The sequence below is a fragment of the Gymnoscopelus microlampas genome (assembly GCF_963454915.1).
Source record: "Gymnoscopelus microlampas genome assembly, chromosome: 3".
In the NCBI taxonomy this organism is placed as follows: Eukaryota; Metazoa; Chordata; class Actinopteri; order Myctophiformes; family Myctophidae; genus Gymnoscopelus; species Gymnoscopelus microlampas.
In genome coordinates this window covers 35,231,067-35,250,833 of record NC_139940.1, presented here as the reverse complement: position 1 = coordinate 35,250,833, position 19,767 = coordinate 35,231,067, and the positions used below count along the sequence as shown (strand labels likewise).

Here is a 19,767-nt window from a genome sequence, read left to right as displayed (position 1 = left end):
AAATCCCATAGGGACACCTTGTGATTTCCATTTTCAGCACATCAGTTATGCATACCTGTACATTTATGGCACGCTCGATTTATGTGCAGAATCAAAATACAGAATGCAAATTGAAGTACTGTGCCTAGTCTCAAAACAGCCGAGAAAATTGTTTTAGAAATAAGTGAGGTAATTTGGGTGTCTGCTGGGTGTCGATTCTGCCAACAAATGTTCCATGAAATGACACACATAAGTCAGAGAGATTATTTATAGAATTCCCAGGGCATTCCTCCAGCCGATGGCTGACTGTTAGACAGGTTATTGTGCAAGGAGAAAAAAAAGACACAATCTCCCATGCAGGATAAGCTTAGAGTAAATTAAAATGGTATTCAGCTTCTGTATTGACTGACATTCACTGTCATCCGCTTGTGCAGTTGACTAATCTGCTTTGCGAACTCCATTTCTCTTCTGTGCAAATCTTGGCAAGATGGCAGACTGCATTTAATTAGTGCATTGCTCAGTGTCGTTGAATAGAGGTGCTTATTTTTTTTTGCTAACAATAGCAACACAGATAGACAGTTGGGTCTTTGTGTAGCAGGCTTACTAAATAATACAGTAAATAAAGAGGAGGTATGACTTGCAACTCAAAGTCATTTTAGATTTTTGCATTGGCTATTCAAAAATAGCTGACAAACAGTACAAGCTCACAGCACGTCACTTTGTGCCGCGCTGTGAGCTTGTTTTGATTTTCTTTTGAAAAATCTTGAAAGTGCGAGAACTACTGATTTTAGAAGGCATTTGTAGAATCAGCCTCAGGTCTTAATGGGTTGATTACTATTGTTATGATCGTAATGACTCTCAGAGATGCTGCTAGCCCTGCGTCCTGCGTCTCTGACGCACCTTTTTAATAAAGGACGCATTAAACCAACCGTCACTGCGTCCACGGGACGCATACAACTAAAGCGAGCCGTGAGCCACGCAGCCCTGCTCCAAAGCGAGCCGCGCACCAAACCGACCCGCGCGCCAAGCCGAGCCGCGACCCGCGCGCCAAACCGAGCCGCGACCCGCGAGCCAAACCGGGCTGCGACCCGCGCACCAAACCGAGCCGCGAGCCAAACCGGGCCGCGACCCGCGCACCAAACCGAGCCGCGAGCCGAAACACCGACACGCGACACGTTGTTTTCAGATCGTTATTTTCGGTGTTTCTGGGACCCATTTGAATGACCACCTGTGGGTCCCGGGACCCATTTCATTGAAAACCTAGCAACATCACTGGACTCTGTCTGGTCTTTCTGTCCTCTGTAGGCAGTCGTGGCCCACCAGAGTGGACATGCACCAGGACATAGAAGACAGCCTGGCGGCGTCTTCCATCTCCCATGGCGGGGGTCCGCAGTCGCCAGCCCGTAGCGCTGAGAACCTGCTCAATGGACACCGCTCCAAGGGCCTGATGGAGCTCGGGAGAAGAGAGGAGAGCACAGTGACAGACTCTGCAGTACAGCCAGCACAGGTGCTCTTATTTTGTCATTTAAGCAACAACAGCATAATAGTGGGTTGTGCAGGTGAGATTTACAAAACCATGTGGGGTTTATAAAGTTAATCTCACCTCATTTAACAACAAAAATACAATAGAAATGAGAAAAGTAATCAGAAAATGTAAGCAAACTTATTTGGCAACATAAATACAGCAATGGATACACGGTATGATTGAAAATAGAAACATTTGTAGAATAATAAACAGGACATTTTATGCAGTGATCTGCTGAGACAAAAGTCACCAAGAGTTTTGCGTTGGTCATGTTTTTTTTTATTTCATTTCAACAAATTTGTCTGATCAGCTTTTCTCTGGTTCCAGGGAGCCTGTGCCAGTGCCTTGGGCCCTGCTGCTGGCTCTAGTTCTGCCCCCCACAGGGGTCCCACACCCTCCATTACAGCCAAGCAGCGAACATGCCTGTTCAGGTGGGCCGCATTGAAATGCTTCTCCTTTTTTGTTCCAATTTTTATGTGTTCATGAGCCAATGTGAAACAAACAGAAGTATCTGCTTGATGAGTCAAAATGTTTAGGTGTTGAACAGTGAATGAATGAATCCGTTTTCTGTGTCATCGTTCGTCAGGGTGGAGGAGGATGAGGAGGAGGAGGAAGAACAAGACCCGTCTCCGCTGCCCGCGCAGGTGGTCCTGCGCCGTAAGCCCCCGTCCATCACCAACCGGCTGACCTCCAGGAAGAGCGCCCCCGTGCTCAACCAGATCTTCGAGGAGGAGGGAGAGTCGGACGATGACTTCGACTTGGACGAGGGGCTGCCGCCCAAACTCAGCCGCCTCAAGATGAACATGACCGGGGGCGCCGCGGCCGCCACCGGCAGCTCCACCTCCGGCGCCGGGTCCGCGTCGTCGCCCGGCTCCACGCAGAAGCGCTACCACCGGCGCAAGAGCCAGGGCCGGGGCTCGTCCTGCTCCAGCTCGGAGACGAGCGACGACGACTCGGAGAGCCACCGCCGGCGCCTGGACAAAGACTCTGGCTTCAGCTACAGCTGGAACCGACGGGACAGCAGCGAGGGGCCCCCGGGGAGCTCGGGGGGCAACGGGGGCGGCAGCAGCTCGGGGCAGGGGAAGCCTCCCGGGGAGGGAGGAGGCTCCTCCGGACCCGACAGAGGGAGTCCTCCCGGGGGAAGTGAGGGAGGTGGGGGAGGAGGAGGAGGAGATGGAGGAGGGGGTAATAAAGGACAAGGTAGCCCCTCCAGCTGTTGTAACAGTAGTAGCATTACTAACCCGTCCGTCAGCTCCTCGTCGCGGTCGTCGCGGACGGCGGCCCGCAGCACTGAGCTAGTGGAGAGCCTGAAGCTGATGAGCCTCTGCCTCAGCTCCCAGCTCCAGCAGCACCGGGCCGGCCGGGGCAGGGGGGCCAGGTTCATCATAGACCCTCGGAGCCTTTCCGGGGGGAGTGTGAAAATCCAGGAGAAATCCACCTGGAGGATGTGCGTGGGCTCCAACGGGAGCCTGGACACCATCACCCTCCCCACCACCGCTGCCACTCTGCCCCGCACGCACGCCACCACGCACCATCACCACCACCATCACCCGCCGCACCGCAAGGCCGCAGGTTCCCCAGGCCTGCTGGGCGGGCGGGGCGGCGGCAGGGACAACAACGGCAACCTTACGGGTTTGAAGAATGGCGTGCTCCAGCTACCTCTGTGTGAGAAGACCATCTCTGTCAACATCCAGCATGGCGGAGGCTCCAGGGATGGACTGCTCTGTACCTCGGCTCCGGCCAGCTGCTGCCAGGTCATATGAAGCCAGCCACACTCCTCCTTTAACTGAACACATCGCTCTCTGGACCATTAGTTTGAATCTACACCCTCTCTCCCTCTAATGCTCCCCCATCCATTTGGATCAACCGTAGCACCTCCCTTAATCTCTGTCCACAGCTGTGGTTAAGTGAGGTTCCTGTGGGGTTCCTCACTGTATTGAGGGCTGTCACGTTTGTCACCATCATGACGTTTTAGTCGCACAAATAATAGCTATTAACGTTTAATTTAGTTTTTGGCATTGAACATGCAGTATAAATCAAAATTGCTTTTGTGTTATGACAAATAACTTAAATATACAAAGAAATGACCAGTACCAATAATCAAAATTACCGGTACCAATAATCCAAATAAATGATGTACTAGGGCCAAAACAGGTCATGCATTTAATAATTTGATACTTTAAAAAACTGCTAAAATAGCCGATGTTACAAGCTCACATCACGAGCTAGTAAATTGCCTATTTTTCAACAGATGACTTAATACAGATGAAGTGAAACGATTCTGACCATACTGCGAAGAATCTGCGATTATCTCACACAATTGCAATCAAGTGATATGTAATAATTGTGACAGGCCTGACTGTAATCAGCCACTTTTCACCTGATTCCTTCCACTTGGCCATAGCAGCTACCTTACCTCACCCCCCCCCCCCCCCCCCCCCCCCCCCCACGACAACTGCCTTGTGTTGCCTGAACACTCCAACACCGCATTGCTCCGTTTCACCAAATTATTTCAGTTGTATTTCTAAGATAGTGTATGTAGTGAAATGTATGTGTGAGGCGCATGCTGCAAGAGGTTCTTTTGGGTTTAAATGTTTGCGTGAGTGCGTGTTCCAGCTTTCCATTTCTGTTTCACCCTTGACCCCCCCATTTAGACAGCTAAATTCTTAAACTGAATTTATAGGTCGATGTTGCTATTGACAACGAATGAAAGAGAAACACGTGCAGAGATTGACTTTTTGGAAACGCAGTTTGTAAAAGAGGACAAGGACACAGTGTTTTGGTAGTGATACATACCGGCTAAAAGGGCAAACACTTAAACTGAGCTATTAGACATGTAACCGTGAGGTACTGTAGATGCTCACTAGCAGAGGAATGTGCATGGAGTGAAACGTGGAGGAATGCTAGTTCTCCCCAGTGTTGACACATTGAGACACTCCCGACAAAACGTCTTGATTTCTTTTCTCCCATGCCCCTTTCAGTTCTCTTCTGCGTTCTGTAACTTTTGGTTCCCGTCTAGTGTCTACCTAGCAGGGTGGGGTCCTTGGAGAAATCATCAATCAGACAAAGACTGCATTAGATAAAGTGGAGGCGTTCACGTAAATGTCTGAGGACAGCTTTTATCAATCCAGTCTTTGTCAGATATCTGATTACGACAAGGAAGGAAGAGAGGAAAGGTTGAATCTTTCACAGTGGTGACAGAGAGTGACAATGAGCCTGTGATGTCTTAAACCCAGCAAACAACCAACATCAAAGTCTTGGTGAAGATATGATGCTTCTAAAAGAGTTTTAACCTTTTTTTAATTATTATTATTTTTTTAAGTCAATGACGAGCTTGAGTCTGGACAGCGTTTTTATTTAATCGCACTCAGACAATCATGTTTTTATTTTTATTTTATTTTTAAGATACATTTTTACTTGGTTGAATATAACTCATGAATACAATTGCAGGCCCCTGTAATAATATACTTAACAAATCCTTGAATAAGTACTCACAATAATGTTTGCTAGTTGCTAAATCAAGGGAAAATGCAATTCCTTAGCATTTATTTCTAACTTAACAATACTGTTTTGGATTAAAAACAAAAGGGCACTTGAAAGTAAAACGTTACTGCTGACTTTTTATATAGATTGGATGTTAAATTGTTTTACATCTATTCACAATACATTCATAATTTGTACAGAATATAGGCTATCGTAAAGTTCCATTGATCAATGAAACGTTACCTTATTTTCCCTCAGATTTGCCCACATACTTTATTTTTGTTTAAGCTGTTGGTTAAATTCCAAAACCAAAAAGTCAAGATGACTCTAAAAATGTGTCATGCTTACATCTATGGACTTGAGATGGACTTACAAATAAATACAATACATTTTCATAATGATTATCCACCTGGTGGAGAGCCTGTAAACAATTTAATTTGATTTAAATTCCATTTCCACACACACCCAAATAGTTTGATAATCTTTTCAGTTAATGTATTTACATGACGTTCTATCCAGACTTTGAAGCTGGCTTGTTTTTACAAGGTGTTTGTTGAGTATGTATGTATATATGTTGAAAACAAAAGTTTATTTTTTAACTGGGGACTTTTGAATGATCTGCTGTTTTAATTAAAAATGCTGTGTTGACGTGTGGGTCCTTTAGTCTGAGGTCAAGTCAGTGCTTTCATTGAGTCTTTTATTGTTTAGAACGTGTGCGTGCAACTGCATATGAATCTGTGTGTGTGTTCCATTGACCCCCTTTGAGGTTTTCTGTTATGACTCAGTGATTTACTAAGAACGGTAGGCTAATGACTTTCTAGCTTTAAAGAACCTGGCCTAAAAACAAATGAGCGAGAATAGAAGAGGTACACGGCAAAATCCTCAGTGCTCATATAACTGAGTGTACAATTTGAACCTCATTGGTTCATTTATACACATTTAAACGCTTAGGATTTTGCTGTGTGAGATATGGCGAGGGGAATGGGGATACACTTTAAGGGCATTGGCAATAAGCTATACAGTATGTTGCAGCTATCTGTACATAAACATTTTTTTTCTTTTTTTTCCCCGTTTTGTTCCGTACATTTTTTCTATTTCAAACCTGTGCAGCCTTATAAAGGGCCACATCGGACTGAAAAGAGAGAAAAAAAGGAGAAAGCTATCTTTTAAAGATTTTATTTTATTATTTTTCCCTTAGCTTTGATTTTACTTTTTAAAAATAAAACGTGTGTAAATAGAGTTGTAAATATGGTGCTCTTTCTCTGTATCTAGAACAGCGGAGTGAACCTTTTGGTGCATAGCTGTACAGTAATATAGCCTTATTAGTAATATGGTTGTCTCTGAGATAAAAAAATAAAACTGTGTGAGAAAAACGACATGAATTTATTCATAACGTCAAGTCTCTTGACTGTTGTCTTACTCAACTGTATCCAGGTGAATGACAAGTGCATGTGTTTCAATGTTTGACATTATCGCTCCATTGACACTGAGATGGGAGATGAGAAAGAATCACCTACTGAAACAATGTTACTGGACCAAAACCGTGTACTGGCTTGAAATGGGGAAGAAGATGACGAGAAAAGAAACAAAAGATGAGTTTGAAATGACAGAATTATTCAGTGTATTATTCTGTAGTTGATTCCTGTTGTCAGACGTTAACATATAGCTATGGTAATATCCCAAATAAAATGTTGTGGAAAACTGTCTGATAATCTTGTCTCCCGAGTCTTTCTTGTCATGGTTTACTAATGATACAATGACTGATGTGAAAAAAACATTTGGGTAGCACTTGCTATGCGTCCCATGTCTATAATGCGTTCTAAACATACTTACAATGCATCTGCAATCTGCTTTATAACACTGTATAAAGCACTCTTAAATAGTCAATGCTTTATAACAATCATTCATAACAAATCATTTATTATAATACTTAATAATTGTACATTTTGGGGGGCAAGGATCATAGTGGCGAAAAATGTAATTTGGCACAATTGGCCGTGGCCTGTATGGAGAATGAGAATCCAAGGAATCTAGGAAAAAATATTTCGGTTCAAGAGTTATTGGCCAAAACATTGAGTGGGCTGTTGTAGCGACACAATGAGGCCGATGTGAAACATTTAGGGTGGAGGTAATTCCAAATATGACAAAATATTTAAAAAATAAACATACAGATAATTATTTTACATTGGTGTATTACCATTGACCTGGAATAAGTTTATGGAGAAGAACTTTCAATCTGGATAGATTGATAGATTGAGATGTGTGATTCAACTGAATGAACTGAACCCTGCCTGTTGAGACGGGGTCGGCCAGCCATCCACAGTACAGTAGCTACTTTAAATATATGTCCACAGAACGTGTTGAAATGTAGTCAGTCGTGATTGACGAGCTATCCAACACCAGAGATGTTACACTCTCTACGCTCTGCACACTGAGCTCTCAAAGCGGTTCCACTCAAATTACCGGCAAGCTTCCAGACTGAAGCTTGGAGTGCATAATATATTCACATTCTAATCTTTCTATGAACTTCAACTCAACTTTCTCTTACAAAATAGTTTGGTTCCCAAATGAATGCAGAACCTAAATTTTGAATGGGTAAAACCTTGGGCAGAAATACATAAGATACAGTAGGTGGCCTATCTAATAACTATTTTTGTCCTGGATATTGGGTGGGCAGATTTTACAGAACGAGGGCAGTGCAAAGTGTTCCAACAGATCTGAGAGCAGTCTTGATAAGAGCTCACCCTGCCGACAACTTGCACACCTATCCTTGCTGCCTGGAAGCGCTGGGCACGAGATTGGGAGAAGCTTAGAGTCAGGCTGGCTTTTGACAACATGCAAGGATGGGGAAAGTATGCAGTAAAATGTGACATCTTTATGAATATGACACAAGCATGTTAAGGTATTGGGGGGCGGAGTACTACCAATCAACTCTAAATTGCCTGAAACGTACTCCTAACAGGTTTTTGGGGGGACGATTTTGGCCTCCACACTTAGTGATTTTTTGGGATTTAACTTTCGTTTCGGTAGTGACAAACTTTCGTTTCGGTAGTGACCCAATGGTGAAAAAATGAATTTACTAAGTCCAGAGCTCGATGAATGTTAGGGACCAAAAAAAAAAGTCACTACAAATTACTACCAATCAACTCTAAATTGCCTGAAACGTACTCCTAAGAGGTTTTTGGGGGGACGATTTTGGCCTCCACACTTAGTGATTTTTTCGGATTTAACTTTCGTTTCGGTAGTGACAAACTTTCGTTTCGGTAGTGACCCAATGGTGAAAAAATTAATTTACTAAGTCCAGAGCTCGATGAATGTTAGGGACCAAAAAAAAAGTCACTACAAAGTACTACCAATCAACTCTAAATTGCCTGAAACATACTCCTAACAGGTTTTTGGGGGGGCGATTTTGGCCTCCACACTTAGTGATTTTTTCGGATTTAACTTTCGTTTCGGTAGTGACAAACTTTCGTTTCGGTAGTGACCCAATGGTGAAAAAATAAATGTACTAAGTCCAGAGCTCGATGAATGTTAGGGACCAAAAAAAAAAGTCACTACAAAGTACTACCAATCAACTCTAAATTGCCTGAAACGTACTCCTAAGTCAAGAGGTTTTTGGGGGGACGATTTTGGCCTCCACACTTAGTGATTTTTTCGGATTTAACTTTCGTTTCGGTAGTGACAAACTTTAGTTTCGGTAGTGACCCAATGGTGAAAAAATGAATTTACTAAGTCCAGAGCTCGATGAATGTTAGGGACCAAAAAAAAAAGTCACTACAAAGTACTACCAATCAACTCTAAATTGCCTGAAACGTACTCCTAACAGGTTTTTGGGGGGACGATTTTGGCCTCCACACTTAGTGATTTTTTCGGATTTAACTTTCGTTTCGGTAGTGACAAACTTTTGTTTCGGTAGTGACCCAATGGTGAAAAAATGAATTTACTAAGTCCAGAGCTCGATGAATGTTAGGGACCAAAAAAAAAAGTCACTATGGTGGGGTTAAAATTGGCGAGGTATCGGAGGTTAAGTTATTGGGAATTAAAATACAAAACAACCTCTCGTGGACAGCCCATATTACAGATATATCGAAAAAGGTGTTGAAATTATCGGGAATGGTGGGACGTATTGCAGGGCTTCTCCCTAGGGATACTTTAAAAATAATATCTCATAGCTTAATTTATAGTCACATTAATTACTGCTGTGCAGTCTGGGGCAATGCAGCTCTTGGAGACATTAAGAGACTGCAGATCACATTGAACAGGGCAGCAAGAATGGTCTTAAGATGTGGATATGAAATTGGTACGGTTGTACTGCAAGGCATAATGGGATGGCCCACAGTATCTGAATGTGTGAGACAGCAATCTTTTGCACTGATTACAAAGATTAATGTGTCTAACAAGCCAGTTAGTGTAAGGAATCGGTTGACATTAGTTCGTGACAGTCATCTGGTCAACACAAGATCAAGATGCAAAAACCACTATGTTATACCTAAAATAAAAACTATCATGGGAAGCAGATCTTTTATTTTTAGGGCGGTCAAAATATGGAACTCATTGCAATAATTTGGATGTTTGTTTAATGATTCGTGCTTTTTTCTTCTGTGTCCTATTTTTATAGTAATAAATAGTTTTTACAATGGTATGCGGTCAGGTCTAGGCCTGGCTCAGGGAGGAGGACGCCCCTGCCATGCATAGTCCACCATGGGTATCCATGGTCATCCCTTAGGTGCAACAGGCCTAAGGCCTAGTAGTAGGTGTGTATGTGAGATGAGTTACATCTTTTTATTGTGTAACTCTGTATATTGGTACTGTTTTTACATTATGGTATGTTGCAATATGTTTATTGTAATTTTTTATCAGTATTGTACACTGTACGTATGTAATGTATTGTATTTCTGCTTGCTGGACTCTTGGAAGATTAGCCTCGGCTAAAAGAGATCCAAATAAAATCAAATCACTACAAAGTAGGGCCTCACAAAGGTGTGCAGATGGTTGGATAAATTTCACCTGGATATGGCTAAGAGCACGAGAGCCCTGTAACAAGAAGATAAAAAAAAGTATGTTCTGGCATCGATATGAGACATATAGAACAATCAGAAAAATGTCACCATCTTGAATATAGGTTTATTACAGTCGAGGGATGCATTCAGTCTGCATGCTCCAGTTTCATAATGCTTTATAACAGTTTCAATACACTTGGTAACATTGCAAAGGAGGGTGGTCTGTGTGTAGCGGGGGGGGGGGGGGGGGGGGGGGGACGGGGGGTCACTGTAGGCCAGTGGTTCTCAACCTGTGGGTCGGGACCCCTGTGATTTTGGGGGGGTCCCCAGATGACAGGACTTTTCACACCTTTTTAATACTTCAAAAACAAAAGAAAGAAAGAAAAGGAGACAATTACTGCATCAAAAGTAATCAACAAACTTCTATAAAAACTGGTCAAACATTGGCCAAATTGTCAAATATAACAAAGAGGGAAAAATGTAGAACATGGCTGATCTGGCCTGGACCGTTGGCGTAGCGGTCCAGGCACCTAGGCTCAATGTTAGTCCAGGGGCCAACACTGATATTTTCACAAATTGGTACCACCTAAGGTGACCGTAAAGTTTTTGTATTTTTGTCTTCCTACGTGTCTCTAGTTTATATTTTGGTATGATAACCCTTCCAATCTTGTAGCTTAATGGCAGTTATCACTACCTACCGGCTAATGTATCCGGTAGGAGACACAAAGTAGAATCATTGTGTCTCCTACCGGAAATACACCCAGGCATCAAATTATTGCGACAAAAACCAAAATATATCCATGTATTCAAGGCTTCATGGGGTGTGCAATTGATAACTTCTCAGATTTTTGGTGTTTGCAAAAAGACTGCTTTCCATAAGCTTGTAAAAGTTGACCCTCCTTCGGTCTAGGGTGGTCATAGCTGAATGGGTAGAGAGTCCCCCTGGGAAACTTAAAGGAGGAGTTCACCCAAAAAATGATTTATTTTCTATCAATTGCACACCCCATGAAGCCTTGAATACATGGATATATTTTGTTTCTTGTCGCAATAATTTGATGCCCGGGTGTGTTTCCGGTAGGAGACACAAAGATTCTACTTTGTGTCTCCTACCGGATACATTAGCCGGTAGGTAGTGATAACTGCCATTAAGCTACAAGATTGGAAGGGTTATCATACCAAAATATAAACTAGAGACATGTAGGAAGACAAAAATACAAAAACTTTACGGTCACCTTAGGTGGTACCAAAATATGGCCTGGCCCCTGGACTATGTAGCCTGACAGTGTGTCGCAGGTTCTACTCCCGATCCCAACGGCCTTTGCTGCATGTCACTCCCCTTCTCTCTCCCCATTTCCTGTCAGCCTTCTGTCCTGTCAAATAAGGCATAAAAGCCCCAAAATAAATCTTGTAGAGCTGCTATTTTCACAATATCTATGGAACCGAGTCAAACTAAATGTAATGCCTCAACTCCTACAAGTGCTTATCGGGGTGTGGGGGGGGGGTCCCCGGTTCAAATATGATTATTTTGGGGGGTCGCTGCCTGAAAAGGTTGAGAACCACTGCTGTAGGCAACGTGTTCGAAGGCACAACGGAGTGTTCTAAGATTGCATGGTCTAAAGTCCTTAAACACGTCGTGTTTCCCATTTCACACATTCAAAGCATTAACACACTCATTTTTAAATCCATCAGAGGATGGATTACCTTGCTTCATAAATACAATGTGATTTATCATCAGATATGTCTTAATCAGAGAATACCCTGTCTATTCATGACATGCAAACATAAAATGTCTATTTGTCATCTTGTCTGGTTTCGTCATGTTGTGACGAACCAGACAAAATGGCTCGTCACAACATTCAGATTCAGACTTCTGCAGTCGTGTTTTTGTCATGATTCAAGGTCCTGTTTAATACTGGCCTTAGGGTGCCGAATGATACCAGAACACCAAATGCTTGATTCAGTCGTACGATGGAGTTGCATGCCAAAAATAGCAGATCTGCAAGCTCATAATGCGTCGTGATGCGTTGTGAGCTTGTAGATCACTTATTTTCAGTGCACGACACCACTGTGCAATGAAGCATAAATTAGGCTATAGAAACAGCAAATAGCCTACATTTTCTTGAACACCTCAATTTTTCAAATCTGTTTGAATACTGCCAATAAACAGCTGATTGTTATTGAGATTTTTATATGAGATTTACTTTATATGACTGAGCCTCTGTTGTACTAGTACTGGATGAGATCCTACTTTAATTACTTCCTACTTCATTATGCAGGTAGGTAGGTACTGTATAATATACCAAAACAAAGTGCTGTGTACCTTCTATTCTACCCAATGCATAATCCCTCACATTCATTATTGATGAAACCAAACCCCAAAAGTGACTTCAGTGGTTATGTAAATAACGCGCATAAACCATTTTGCTGAACAGTGTTGAATGTCAGGTCAATATTTGTTATAGCTAGCCCCACGTAAACATTTTTTTTTTTTTTTGTGTGCCATAACTTAAAGCATTATTGCTATATTGCTTCTCCAAACCCTTCACCAATACCTTTTAAATATAAAGACTTATACAGAACACCACCCTCCAACTAAACCCGCTTACAGTACATTTGGCTTATAAGCCATCTAAATGTATTTGGATGTATATTTGAAACAGTAAGGGCAACACCACAGTATTCCATTGCTACCATTTGAGGTGTTCATTGTCAGTTGATATTTGCACCCTGCAGAAAACACAGCGGGTTCTAAAAACTCCACAGCAAACAACTGACACCTATTTGACAAGGCCAAGACTGACTCTTAGGCCTTGTTTAACAGCCGTTCTCCTTTATAAATATATGCATGAATAAGCCAGAACAAAGCCGTAAACAGCAGTTTGATCTGGTCTGCAGTGCTTCTCAGTGGTCAGACAGTCAGTATCTGTTGGGTTGTCCTCTCCTCTCGTCTTCACTGGACAGCCTTGCTGAGCTCTGTGGCCTCCAGCATTTTCTGAAAAACATGGAAAAACAACAGCAGATTAATGGGGCTCGGCCTGGCTATGAAAAGTTGCAGTGTCATAGCTGAGGCAGTTTGATGGCTGCGGGCAGTGATGAGGTTGTAATGCACTGTATATTTCATGTTCCTAGGGTAAACTTGGACATCAGCCACTGATAATAGATTGTAAAATATAGCAGGTAGTTAAGGAGGGAAGCATATGCTGCTATGATAACCAAATTTCTCTCATATGATCAATAAAGTTATATCTATCTATACGGTCACATAGGAAAATGTCTTCTGTACCCCTGTACATGTCTTAAGAGTAATCTACTTTAAGATACTAATGTGACTGCAAATGGAACAGAGCTGGAGAGAGATCTTTCTTTGGTTTATAAACTCTGATAACAATCTCTCAACTCCCCTGCTGTGAGATGTAAAAAAAAACGTGTTATGACATTGAAGGATATGTGAGTTGACAAGAGAGGCAGGGGAAAAACCCATGATATGCATGATTAATAATGGTCCAGGTTTTTCATTTCTCAAAGCCTGGGCACAAGCTGCCCCTGAGGATATTATACTGTAGATGGCAAGCAAAGACCAGAAAGTTGTAAACAACGGTACACCGCCTGGTGATCTCCCTTTTATCATGGAGACGGCATTCTCCCTCCTTTAAAATGACATTAGGTCCTCGGTACTAAGGGGAGCAGAGCTTTTAAAATAGCATTACATGTCAACAGGACACTCTGGTTCTTGTTGCAGGGGCCTGGAGACTCTCAGCCAGATTGAGTTTGTTATATAGAGACACATTCAAGCACTGCGGGAAGAGAAGCATGGTTTGTTTGGCTTACTGGGATGATCTACGGGCCTCGGAGTGACAGCCAGGTAGTGTTTGTACCTCTTCCACTGACAGGACATATCTCACCGTGGATCAAGGGTCACAGAATGGAACAGCAGAGCTCATCAGCATTTGACATGTGCTGGAATTACTACTCTGCCAGCCAAAACATGATCCAATATGGCACAGAGCTGATCGACTCACAGCTGTCACACCTCGAGAGAATCGGATACCTTGCGACTCTTCCTTTCAGGTCTAGATACCACTTAAAGGTCTGCGTCATATAAGGAGGAAAAGAAATATGGTGGGGTGCAAAACCCTGCCCGCACCGGCATCTCTTGTTCTACGTTTGTCCTTTCCTGATGCATGTCCAAAAGACCTCTTCAACCCAAAGTGAATCACCTGTTCAGTGAGGCCATCTGATCCTGCCCACCAAGTTTCATGAGAGTCCGCCCATCCGTCGTCGATTTTGAACTTGACTTTCGATCATTTCAATCCTAAATTAATCATCACTTTGAGCCAGCCTATTGATCATTCCCACCAAGTTTCATCAAACTCCAACCATCCGTTCTTATGTTATTTTGTTCACAGAGCCAAAATAACACAATCGCTCGCTTTATGTAAAGAGCTTTGCAACTCTGTGTTATGCATGACAGGGTAAACTATCAGCTTCAAGGTGGATCTGAGAATACAAATACTGTAGGTAGTTTCTGATTCTGTGTCTTAGTTTCACACCCAATATGGCCCACTGTGGTCAGTCACGATGTCTTCAGCGTATTTCCTGATTGCTGCACAATAAATTAGAATCCAAGGCTTATACACCAAAGAAACTCTATTTTTCCCCCTGGACAGTCATCCTGCCTGAGTTACATTTTAATCAATTAATTCCCTGTGCCTCGGGAGAGAGACACCCAGAGCAAATTAACGTCCTGAGTTGAACGTTATTAAGGGTTCTGTCCCAGAGACTGATCAACAGGGAGGTTTTTGCTGAGGTAGACTGTTATATACAATGGCATTTCCACAGGGGCAGTAGTGGGGTTACAGTAAATACATATGGTCTCCCTCAGGAATAGAAAAAGAGTGATTTAGGATGGTCTTTTCAATAGCAACCAGAAAGAAGCAGAGATTATTCTTCTGCAGGAGGAGATTCAAGCAGTACAGCTAGATTAAAAGATATTAAAATGTCTGGATAGTTAACAAATGGGGTGTCTGGACTCTTTATTTATACTTGGGTCTTAGTAACTAACAGTAAGTCTATATCAACAAATAGAGGGGTGTCATGAGAGAGAGGAGGAGGAAGTCAGCGGACAGAAAAAGAGAAGGTAAAGTAAAGAGAATGACAGAGACAGAAGGAGAGTGAGAAGGAGCAGAGCCAGAGAAGAACAGAGCAGGACAAGGAAAATCAGCTTTCACCAGAACTGGAACTTGGCGATAAGGAGCCCAGCAGAATGATCTACAGTAGTTAACAGGCATCTCCTAACGCCTAACCCAATTCCACTAGCCCACATTCAAAAGAATGTCCAGTGAAGAAAACCGCAAGCCCACGCTTAAAGGGCCACGAAACCCTAGGCTGATTTTGTAGTTGTTTTCCAGTTCAGGCTAAAAACTACAGGGTAAAAACATGACAGGCTGCATGAGGCTGACCTTATAGTACACCGTGATGTAAGCAACACACATGCAGACAATACATGTTTTGTTTTATTTAATTTGATTTAGGCAAGAATTGACAATACTGATTACAACTATCTATGCTTGCACATTGATACAGCCATGGCTCTGGGCACACCTTAAATCCAACACACCCATTATTAATTTTATAAGCTGCAGCGCATAGCTTACTAGCCTGCCATGTTTTTACACTTCTGTAGTTTTTAACCTGTACAGGAAAACAAACGACAAAATCGGCCTAGGGTTTCATGCTCCTTTCGACAACCCTCCACCCTTGTCAAGCCTTAGGTATGTCGCAGTGCAGTCGTGCACAAGTCCGCCCCCACCAGCAATGCTTTCCCTTTAAGCATGCCCACTCCCCCCATCATACTATCCTCAGGGCCTCATAAGTGAAACTAATGCCCCTGGTACTCCAGAAAGCTCTGGTGAACATGTCCAGCTAATTGTGTTGATATGTCACTATTGATCACAGCAGAGAGGAACCAGCACTGGGGATTAGGGCTTTAAGAGCTCATTGGATCACGTAACGTAAACGCACACATCATAGATGATGTTCACGCAAGCTCATAATGAACACATACTGTACATGTTAAGCACCTACACTCTTGGGGGTACATGCCTGCACACATAGATCTAAGTTCTGTACATATTACATACAGTACATCCCCTAAAGCAACATCATTCTAGACTGTCTTTCAACCCTATGGGGTTTGAAATCTATAGACCCACTGTGATTGCGCTACACACAGTACCACCATTATTTACAACTGCTACAGGCTAGACAATAAACATCATCATTCCCTGTCAGAGAGTGTGTGTGTGTGTGTGTGTGTGTGTGTGTGTGTGTGTGTGTGTGTGTGTGTTGTGTAATGCCATGTCACAATCTTTGTTGTAGTCATAATGTTTTTGTGGGTGGGCAATACGTGTGTGCTGTACCAAACCGTGAAAGCAATTTGTTGGTTATCAGGATGTGTGTGTGTGGGGGGGCATACAGTATGTATGGTGTGAAAGTGTGTGTGTGTGCACGCGTACCCATGTATGTGCTTGTGTGCCTATGTATGTGACATAAAAAAGTGCTGGTCTGTAATGACTTGTCTGAATCTGGGCTCTACCCCTTCAGTGTGTGTGTGTGTGTGTGTACTATTTTACCCTGCTCTATGCTCCAGTCATGACCTCCCCTCAGTGGTGCTGTGGAACCGTAGCATTTATCCTTGTCACAGCAATGAGTGTACTACTGCTGACACTGCATTATAGACTGGCACACACACACACACACACACACACACACACACACACACACACACACACACACACACACACACACACACACACACACACACACACACACACACACACACACACACACACACACACACACACACACCTCTATAGTGGCAACTCTTTTGGGGCAACTTATTGTGTAATGCCTCAATATACTTCAACAAAAAACATTAGAAACCAATGCGACCTTTACCACAGTTGATGTCATTGAGCTGAATATTTCATGTGACGGCAGCTATATCTATCCGTATGCCTGAGGGGGTTTTCCCCCAATGACGACTGGCCTGGCTCCCAGGCATCCGCCACTACAGTCCCACTGCCTAATTAACTGGCGGTGAACTGTGGCCCGTCCCATCGAGCGTCAGTTCAACGCGTGTGATTGATCTGGTCAGATGCAGAGAGGCCCGGGCCAGAGGCAGGTGACTGTACAGCGGCCAGCAGAGTCAGCTGACCGTCTGATCAAACGCCCAAGATCTGAGATCTCCTTACAAGTTGCTCTTTGAGTGATGTTATCCCACATGCTGAATGTCTGTCTACGTTTGCATTAGAGATGCACTGATGGGATTTATCACCACTTGAACCCCAGCATCCCTGTTCTGGGGGAAACATTAGCCAGAAATAGCAGATTTACAAGCACACAAGGCAAAGAGATGTGGTGTGTAGATGGGAAAAAGCGATCCAAGTACAGTTGTAACTCAAGTCCGTTTCTCTAAGAATAGAGGCTTTAAAGGAGGAGTTCACCCAAAAAATGAATTATTTTCTATCAATTGCACACCCTATGAAGCCTTGAATCCATGGATTCTTTTTTGTTTTTGTCGCATTCCTAAGCTAATAATTTGATTCCCGTCTCCTACCGGCTAATGTATCCGGTAGGAGACACAAAGTACATTATTTGTGTCTCCTACCGGAAGTACACACGGGCATCAAATTATTGTCTTAGGAATGCCACAAAAACAAAAAGGCTTCATGGGGTGTGTAATTGATAGAAAATAAGTCATTTTTTGGGTGAACTCCTCCTTTAAGTAGTTAAGTAGTAAGCGAATGCAATGACTGTAGTGTGCTTCATATACAATGATGAACTGTACGTACAGGGCAAAATTCCAATCAAATCAATCAATTACATCAAAATCATGTTCACCTGTGTTACATTACATTTTATAATCAAATCACATTGAATTTCGAGATCCTCAAGTAGTTCTGGTCCACTGGTGTCTTTGTAGCAGCATACTGTAGAGTTGCTCATAGGTACTTGAGTACGTGAAGACCCCTATTGAATCAAGCCGAAAGGCTTTTTGGAGTTTTTCATCCTTTTTAGTTGACCTTGTATTTTGAACTGTACTTCCATGTGCTTTTTCTCTCTGCAAACTTCTAAATCAAGTATTCAATCAATCAATCAATAAAAAATAATGGTTTCTTACATGTACGTATTATACTGTAAGTAGTGCTGGGCCACTGGTTTCTTTGTAACAGCATACTGCAGAGCTGGATATTGGCTACTGGTTTCTTTGTAACAGCATGCTGCAGAGCTGGATATTGGCTACTGGTTTCTTTGTAACAGCATACTGCAGAGCTGGATACTGGCTACTGGTTTCTTTGTAACAGCATACTGCAGAGCTGGATATTGGCTACTGGTTTCTTTGTAACAGCATACTGCAGAGCTGGATACTGGCTACTGGTTTCTTTGTAACAGCATGCTGCAGAGCTGGATACTGGCTACTGGTTTCTTTGTAACAGCATGCTGCAGAGCTGGATATTGGCTACTGGTTTCTTTGTAACAGCATGCTGCAGAGCTGGATACTGGCTACTGGTTTCTTTGTAACAGCATGCTGCAGAGCTGGATATTGGCTACTGGTTTCTTTGTAACAGCATGTTGCAGAGCTGGATATTGGCTACTGGTTTCTTTGTAACAGCATGCTGCAGAGCTGGATATTGGCTACTGGTTTCTAGCAGTATACTGCAGAGCAGAGCCGGTCATAGGTTACTGGTTTTCTTATCTGTATGCATGAGGCATTATAGTAAGATGCATCATCAATCAGCAAACTGCTGCATGGGACAGAGGGAAATGCATGTGGAGCGTGCTTAACAGCCCAAACTGTACATGTATGGCCGGTCTGTGCAATCAATCTCATCCCCTATAGGTTTACAGTCATGAACTCTGCCTATTTGGCTGCCAATATATCTATTTAACCCATTAAGACCGGGAACGCATCCGTTTCATTTTAGATTTCTTTGGCTATCCAAAAATAGCAGATATACAAGCTCATAGTGCGCATATATTTTTTTCAAAAAACTATTAGGATTTAGTGTTAGGTCATAATGGGTTAAATACTTTTTGTGGTCGTCTTACTGATTGCACATGCGTACAGTACGTGTACGTGTATATGGATCGTCTCTCTAACACTCACATGCTGCATATTTCAGTCACTGAATCTCTCAACACTTCTCTCTCCAATACCCTGGAACAGAGATTCTCAACCCTTTTTAATTTCAAAGACCCACAGTTTGATACGTAATTAGGCCACGGACGCCCCATTTAAAACCGGGAAAGCATCTGTGTCATTTTAGATAGCGTTGGCTATTCAAAAATAGCAGATATACAAGCTCACAGCGCGTCTGTTATTTTTGAACATTTTTGAAAAATCTTGAAAGTGTGAGAACTACTGATTTAGAGGTCATTTTTAGAATATGCCTCAGGTCCTTAAGGTGTTAATACAATATTCATCTCTGGGACCCCAATCCACACAGTGAAAAAGTGTTACTTTTACTCTGCGAGTGTACAAATGGAACCAAATGGGCCTTACTGTACAAATGGTTAAATGTGTACACCCTCAGAGTCACAGACCTGTAAGGGTCCATTTGGCTCCAAACTATCAATTAACTAAAGTACGTATATGCCCTATACATACATTATATCTGAGATCACATGTCACTTAGTCCAACTAGGGACCATTTGACATAATGGAGAAACAGCAAATATCAATATAGAGTTGGGAATTCTGTAATGTATCAATGTCAA

General features: G+C 42.7%; 2 protein-coding genes and 1 long non-coding RNA gene across 5 annotated transcripts in view; 2 read left to right on the top strand and 1 right to left on the bottom strand.

Annotated features, from left to right (window-relative positions):
- snrka (SNF related kinase a) overlaps window positions 1-6,699 on the top strand; it is a 61,073-nt gene extending 54,374 nt beyond the window's left edge. The window contains exons 6-8 of the mRNA XM_084053726.1: window positions 1,285-1,486; window positions 1,832-1,935; window positions 2,091-6,699. Of these exons, the coding sequence (XP_083909852.1) occupies window positions 1,285-1,486; window positions 1,832-1,935; window positions 2,091-3,267 (1,483 nt within the window). The 3' untranslated portion in view covers window positions 3,268-6,699. The remainder of the gene's footprint in view (window positions 1-1,284; window positions 1,487-1,831; window positions 1,936-2,090) is intronic.
- A 3,401-nt stretch (window positions 6,700-10,100) lies between these two features.
- Window positions 10,101-12,566, top strand: LOC311041625. The gene is made up of 2 exons (XR_014600434.1): window positions 10,101-10,532; window positions 11,263-12,566. It is a non-coding gene; the product is annotated as an uncharacterized lncRNA (long non-coding RNA).
- The window catches only part of ano10a (anoctamin 10a), a 32,473-nt gene continuing 25,207 nt past the window's right edge, over window positions 12,502-19,767 (bottom strand). For all 3 annotated transcript variants that reach the window (XM_084052087.1, XM_084052089.1, XM_084052088.1), the window contains one exon: window positions 12,502-12,979. In XM_084052087.1, coding sequence (XP_083908213.1) covers window positions 12,938-12,979 — 42 coding nt within the window. In that variant the 3' untranslated portion in view covers window positions 12,502-12,937. The remainder of the gene's footprint in view (window positions 12,980-19,767) is intronic.